General features: G+C 43.7%; 1 protein-coding gene across 1 annotated transcript in view; it reads right to left on the bottom strand.

The window, feature by feature from the left end:
* MAP3K20 (mitogen-activated protein kinase kinase kinase 20) overlaps nt 1–7,570 on the bottom strand; it is a 176,423-nt gene that overhangs the window by 4,786 nt on the left and 164,067 nt on the right. The window contains exons 18-19 of the mRNA XM_008064748.2: nt 6,796–6,870; nt 1,730–1,880 (exon numbers count right to left, since the gene is read on the bottom strand). Of these exons, the coding sequence (XP_008062939.1) occupies nt 1,730–1,880; nt 6,796–6,870 (226 nt within the window). The remainder of the gene's footprint in view (nt 1–1,729; nt 1,881–6,795; nt 6,871–7,570) is intronic.

Below are 7,570 nucleotides of genomic sequence, written 5' to 3'. Positions count from 1 at the left end.
AGCCTCAACCTGCTGGGCTCAGGTGATCCTTCCGTCTCAGCCTTTCAAGTAGCTGGAACTATAGGCATGTACCTCCATGCTTCGCTAATTTTTTGATTTATTGTAGAGATGAGGTCTCGCTGAATTGCCCAGGCTGGTTTCAAGCCCGTGGGCTCAGGCAGTCCTCTCACTTCAGCCTCCCAAAGTACTGGGATTATAGATGTGAGCCACTGCGCCCAACCAGAAAACCAGCTTTGAATGGAAGAGCAAAATACAGCAGAAATACAGAGAGAAGATCCAGTGGATTTCACAGGGACGTTACAGGGATTAAATAGGATCATGGCTATGAAAACTCTACCAATATAAAATGTGCCCTATTAGCATGTGTTATTGTAGTAAGCAGTCCTTAAAGGTATGATAGCAGGCATGCAAGGCAAGACCGTTGAACTGGCAAATGAAAGAATTTAGAAATAGCGTGCCTACTGAGAAGAGAGCCAGTGAGAATCAACACCCATTGTATGGGTTAGTCATTTGTAGCAACAGCTTGCCCTAAAAGATGTTTGACAACGTGTTTGAGGCTAAGAGGGCTTTGGTAAAAACTCAGGCCCAAGTATCTGGTCAGAATGTCTTGTCGTCATTATTTGTGAAAGAAAATGACCAAATCAACTGTGTTGAGAAAGGTTGACAGGTTCAGCATGCTGTCAAATAATTTGTTGATAGGTTTTGAGTACTGTCCAGTATTCTGGGCACCCTGGCTGGGGACCTTTAAAAATGTCTGGTCTGCTTGGTAGTCCAGTCCTTTGAGTAGTAGAGATGGGAGCTGGGCTCTCAGAACTCAGTGACATCAGCCATCAGGGTCAGCTCATTAGAGACCCTTGCTTTGTTTCCGTGCCCACTATAGTACCTTCTGATATGAATCCCAGGTATATTTTCCTCTTGGGAGAAGAATGCACTCATCAGAAAACATGTATTTCTGGTTTGTTGGCAGGCCTTTTTCTCAGGGTAAGGCATGAACTATCGCTCTCCTGTGTATTTGTTAGCTTGTTGCAGTCCCTCAGAGCCCAACTCTGAGTCATATTAAGAGCTTCTGGACCTTCAAAGCTGAGGCTCGGAACCTCTTCCCGGAATCTACCAAATAATGACCCATTTGACAGCAAGTCAGCTGACCTTCCTCTCTGTCACTCTAAATTGTTTCCTTATGTCATCTATAGTAACTATCCTCACTAGCTACCATATACATTTAAAGTTTTTCTATCTTTCTCTATCATCCCTTCTTTCCTTCCTTACCCTTATTTTTCTCCTCCCTCCCTCTCTCCCTCCATCCTTATCTACCTCCCTCCTTCTTTCCCTCTTCCCTCCTATACTTTGACGTATCAATGGGGTTCAGGGCTCAGGAAGTTGTTCTAGTGACAGCAGTGGCTTTGTAGAAATGTTTGCTGGACATGGAAGAGTCATATCTTTATCTACAGATACACTTTTGGAAAAACAATTATTTACCAATGCAATGTTATCATTAATTTTCATCTTTTATCTCAGTTTATCCAACTATTGAAATTGATTATCATATACTCACAGTTATAGATCCATAAATACTCTCTCCATATGATCTGTTTATAAAACCAGTCAGGTGAAAGTATCAGAAGGCAGTACTATATTAGAGAGAGCTATGTCTGTCCACAGCCTGGTAGGAGAATTTAAGAATTCTGTTTTTGGAATCTAGCACATATCTATTGTTTGAACATGAACTTACTTGAGTCAGATCTGCTTCCAGGGTTGCCTTCTGAGTTGGTGAATACTGTCTGAATGGCAAGTTGGATGGCCTTCACCTCGTCCTGAGGTTTTGTTCTGCTCCACTGAATTGAATGGATGTGTTTAGTGCTTTTTGGAGTTCTAACATCACTCTGGTAAAATAATAATAATAATAATAATAATAAAATAATAAGTAAAAGAAATACATGACCAAACAGACACATGTATATAAAATGGGAAGACACCCATGTTACTATATCACTTTAGTTTCACTCCTTAGAACACTATCATAATGTATCAGATAAAACATTCTCAACAGTTGGCCTAAATATGCTAATTTGAAGCTGAATGCAGTGGCTTACACCCGTAATCCCAGTACTTCAGGGGGCCGAGGCAAGATAATTGTCTGAGCCCATGGGTTCGAGACCAGCCTGGGCAACATGGTGACACCTCATTTCTACAATAAATAAAAAAAGTAGGTGGGCGTGGTGGTGCATTGCCTGTAGTCCCAGTTACTTGGAAGGTTGAAGCGGAAGGATTTCCTGAACCCAGCAGGTCAAGGCTACAGTGACCGTGAATGTGTCACTGCACTCCAGCCTGGGTGATAGAGTGAGACTCTGATTCAAAAAAGAACAAAAGGCTAATTTGATTAAAAGAAAAATTTTAACCACTTTATTCCTTTGTAGGTTATAGCACTTCTTCCTAAATGAATTATAACATACATTTTGTAGTAGATATAGTAGTTAAATATGTGATTGTCTTCTTCTAGAACTAAAAAAAATTTTTTTCTATATTTTATTTATTTAGAGTCAGGGTCTCACTCTGTCGCCCAGACTGGAGTACAGTGGCACGGTTACTGCTCACCACAGCTTCCAACTCCCAGATTCAACCAATTCACTCTTCTTGGCTTCCCAAAGTGCTGAGATTACAAGTGTGAGCTACCACACCCAGCCATCCAGAATTTATTATACGTGGCAAATTTCAACTTACTTCTTTGTTTAATAAGAAATAACAATAACAAAAAAATCTTTCCCATATTTAGTACTTGAAAATTGATATATATATTTTTTGAGTCAGAATTTTACTGTCACCCAGGCTAGAGTAGAGTGGCACACTCAGCCACTGTAGCTTCGAACTGATGAACTCAGTCCATCCTTCTGCCACAGCCTTCCAAGTTGCTGGAATCACAGGTGCACATCACTGTGCTCAGTTATTTTTAAAAAAAAATTTATTGTAGAGATGAGGTCTCACCAAGTTGCCCAGGCTGGCCTCGAACTCATGGGCTCAGGCAATCCTCTTGCCTTGGCCTCCAAAAGTGCTGGGATTATAGGCGTGAGCTGCTGTGCCCAGGGATATTTTGTTGAATGAATGAAAATCTGACATCCACTTTTGCTCACTGCTTTGCTTATCTGGGTAACTGGATGAATACAGGCAGTGTGCTGGGGCAAATTTCCCACACTCAGGGTGGGTGGTAGTGGGGAAGGTCACAGACGCAAAAATGGGATGAGACCAAGAGTGAAGAAATGAGGATCAGGAAGGGGAAGGATACTAGGTCAAGGCACGCCACTTTCTTGTCCCAAAATCTCCCTCCTCACCTGGTGTCACACATAAGTGTCACTTAAAGAGTCTCCAGGATTCAATAGGGTTATGAAAATGTATTCTAAAAATCTGAAGTGAAAAATCCAGACACAAGCGGCATGTCATCATGAGTCTAAAGAGGAGGAAAAGAAGGGAGAGGAAAGGGAGAGAGAAGGAGAAGAGGAAAAGAATCAGGCGTGGTATGTCTCCAAAATGGTCTAAGTCAGAGAGAGGTGGAATCTGGCTGCTCTAACTGTCCGGTAACGAAGAAGAAGGCATTTCCTGGATAGTGAGCAGGCTTTAGAATAGTCTAGACACCAAGTTTCTCAAGACCAGTTTTTAGGTCTTGTTTTGTTTGGGTTTTGTACTCTGCAAGCAACACTTTGACAATGTTACTTCTCAAGTGCCACATCTCTGACAACCTGTGCACCCTGACAGGTGAAAACAAATAACTGCTCTAGCACATATTGGCTTTCAGGCCAGATACGTGGACTGGCCAGGGTTCAGTTTTCTTTTTTTTTCTTTTTTTTTTTTTGAGTTGGAGTCTCACTCAATCGCCCAGACTGGAGTGCAGTGGCTGCTTCCAGCCACTGCAGCCTTGACCTGCTGGGCTCCGGCGATTCTTCCGCCTCAGCCTTCCAAGTAGCCGGAATTACAGGCAGGCGCTACCACGCCCGGCTGATTTTTTTATTTATTGTAGAGATGAGGTCTCGCTGCCCAGGCGGGTCTCGAACCCGCGGGCTCAGGCAATCCACTCACCTCAGCCTCCCAAAGACACGGGATTATAGGCTGAGCCACTGAGCCCGGCTGGTTCAGTTTTCTAATACTGAAAAGCCAAACCATGGCAGCTTGGGAAACCATCAAAATACCTCCGTTCATAAAAAGTCCAATTCGAGGCAAACTTGCTTTACTGCAGCCCCTGGGGAGATAACAAACAGGATAGCTAGGAAAGAGTGGAAGGAGTTTTGATAGCCAGAAGACATGGGTGTGACGCCATCAATTCTGTCACCGAGTATCCCCAAACTCAGGACTTCCTTTCTTCTCTCCAATGAAAGTGAAGATAATGATATCTGTCTTTCAGTATTTAGGTGAAGTTAGTGAGATCAAACAGGTGTAAACGCCTCTTACAGTGCCTGGTTCATGGTAAATTCTTTTTTGCTTTAAAAAAATTTTTTTTTGACTTGGAGTCTCACTCTGTTGCCTAGGCTGGAGTGTAAGGGCATGCTCATGGCCACTGCAGCCTTGATCTGGGTGACCCTTCCACCTCAGCCTTCCAAGTACCTGCACCACCATGCCTGGCTAATTTTTTGATTTATTGTAGAGATGAGGTCTCACCAAGTTGCTCAGGCAGTCCTCTCACCTTGGCCTCCCAAAGTGCTGGGATTATAGGCGGGAGCCACCATGTCCGGCCCGGTAAATCCTTTTAAAATCACTGAGTTGGAGTCTTACTTTGTTGACCAGGTTGGAGTGCAGTGGCATGATCACAGCACAACACAGCCTCAACCTCCTGGGGTTAGGTGATCCTTCCACCTCAGCCTTCCGAGTATCTGGGACTACAAGTGTGTGCCATCATGCACAGCTAATATTTTATAGTGCAGTGGCATGCTCACAGCCACCACAGCCTCAGCCCACTGGGCTCAGGCAATCCTTTTGCCTCAGCCTTCCAAGTAGCTGAAAGTATAGGTGCATGCCACCATGCCCAGCTAATTTTTTTTATTTATTTTAGAGACAAAGTCTCACCAAGTTGCCCAGGCTGGTCTCGAACCCCTGGGCTCAGGCAATCCTTTCACTTCCACTTCCCAAAGTGCTGGGATTACAGGCATGAGCCATCACGCCTGGCTGATTTTAAAAACATAATTAGGTTCTTTCTCTCTACTGTTTAAAACGCCTCTTGACTTCCCACGGTGCTTATAGTAAATCCAAATTCCTTACTGTGGCCTGCTGGTCTCTATGATCTGGCCCTATTCACCTCTCAAAAGCCTTGTCTTTGTACTCTGTGCGCCGGGGACTTGCACTGACTATTCCTCTGCTCTTCTCTGCTGTCTCCTCCTCAGAGGAGAGGTCTTCCCTGACCACCCAGTCTAATGCCCCCTGAGTCACACATTTTCCGTTTGCCACCTATCATCTTCGACATGATTTACTTATTTGTTACTTATTTATATCTATTTCCTCTCAACACTAGAATATAAGCCTCAAGAGAGACTAGACCTAGTCTGCCCTAATCACAGAACAGTACAGTCAGCAGGTACTGCTAAATGCATGAATTTTAATTTTAATAGCATTTTAAAAAAATTATACTTTTTTCTATTTTTTTCCATATAAAATATGTGGAACCTGGTCATCTGTTTTGATAACAGACATCCACCAGGTGGTAGTGGGGGTTGTGCTCTGTTTTTGTTTTTGAGCCGGAGTCTTGCTGTGTTGCCTAGGCTGCTATCCTCCTGCCTTAGCCTCCCAAGTAGCTGGGACTATAGTTGTGACCTGACACACCTAGCTGTGTTCCCTGCTTCTGAAGAATAATTGATTTCCCCTCACCCATAAACTCTACATACCAAGAAGGCTTTAGTCACTGTTTGGTACCCCCAGTGCTTAACATCTTACATGATATGTAGAAGGTGCTCAGTTAATAACTAATACAGGCCAGGCTTGGTGGCTCAGCCTGTAATCCCGTGCTTTGGGAGACCGAGGTGAGTGAGTTGCCCGAGCCCGCGGGTTCGAGACCTGCCTGGACAACTTGGCGAGACCTCACCTCTACAATAAATCAAAAAAATTAGCCGGGTGTGGTAAGCGCGCCTGTAGTTCCAGCTACTTGGAAGGCTGAGGCGGGAAGATCGCCAGAGCCCAGCAGGTCAAGGCTGCAGTGACCGCTCCCGGCCACTACACTGCAGTCTGGGTGACTGAGTGAGACTCCAACTCAAAAAACAAACAAACAAAAACAAAAAAATGAATACATGTATTTACTGCATCAATCTGTATCTAGTTAAGCTTGTCCTGTTCTCTTTTCGTCCCGACACTTGGTTAGAAAAATTATTTTTATATTCCCATATTCATGTTTGTTAAATAGTTTTTCTCTCAACAATCGTGAGTGGTGACTCATGCCTGTAATGCCACACTTTGGGAAACTGAGGTGAAAAGAATGTCTGAGCCCAGGAGTTCGAGGCCACCCTGGGTAAGTTGGCCAGACCTTGTCTCTACATTAAAAACAAATAAAAGCCGGGCATGATGGTGTCCACCTGTAGTTCTAGCTGCTTGGAAGGCGAGATGGGAGGATCGCCTAAGCCCAGCAGGTCAAGGTTGCAATAGTTGTGATTGTGTCTCTGCCCTCTAGCCTGGACCACAGAATGAGACTCTGACTCAAAAAACAAAAATACAATTAAATAGTTTCTCTCCTAATAAATTCCAACAAACTATAAGCACTCTGAGGCAATGGATAAATCCCTAGTCATTAGCTGGTGGTGAAGCCACCAGCCTCCCTCCCCTAGAGCTTACCTCATATGTGATGGTGCACTCCACAGTCTGATTTTCCCCTATTCCTTTGATCCATTTCTCCATGACAAATGGTGGCTGAAGAACAAAAGTTAGGATGGTGTAGTACCATAATACAGACTGCTCTGCTATGGTGTGTTTCTTTGAGGCCAATTGTGTCATACATGACAAATAGGAGCATAATATCAGATTATCATGAAAGCCATGCTGCTTCCCATGTGACTACTCACAACATGCTAATGTTTGGGTTTTGTTTTTCATAAGACATCTTTTTGTATATTTGTAAATGGCTAGTCATGGTCTCCCACAACCTTCTCTTTTCTGATATAACATTAGCTATCACTCAGTCTCATCATTAGGTCATTAATTCATACCAATGTTTGCAGCATCAGCAGAAAGCTTTCTCATAATTAAGAGAAAGCCACAGCACTATAAGAAGACCCAGAAGTGCCTTCCTTGAGCGAGGCAGTGGTTGGTTTAGTGGCTTCAACAATCACTCTGCTTTCCACTATATCAGGCTATCTAGCACAGCTATGCATACATGTGTAGACACTGTGGTAATATTTACACACTATATCAAAACAAAGGGTTAGGGAAGAAGCCTATACCTTGGGTCCCATTTTAATGTTTTTTTTGTTTTGTTTTTTGAGTTGGAATCTCACTCTGTTGCCCAGACTGGAGTGCAGTGGCTGCTCCTGGCCACCGCAGCCTCGACTTGCTGGGCTCCAGTGATCCTTCCGCCTCAGCCTTCTGAATAGCCAGAATTACAGGCATGCGC

Source organism: Carlito syrichta, unplaced genomic scaffold, assembly GCF_000164805.1.
Source record: "Carlito syrichta isolate Samal-C Ts95f unplaced genomic scaffold, Tarsius_syrichta-2.0.1 Scaffold307991, whole genome shotgun sequence".
In the NCBI taxonomy this organism is placed as follows: domain Eukaryota; kingdom Metazoa; phylum Chordata; class Mammalia; order Primates; family Tarsiidae; genus Carlito; species Carlito syrichta.
This window is presented reverse-complemented; position numbering and strand designations above follow the sequence as displayed.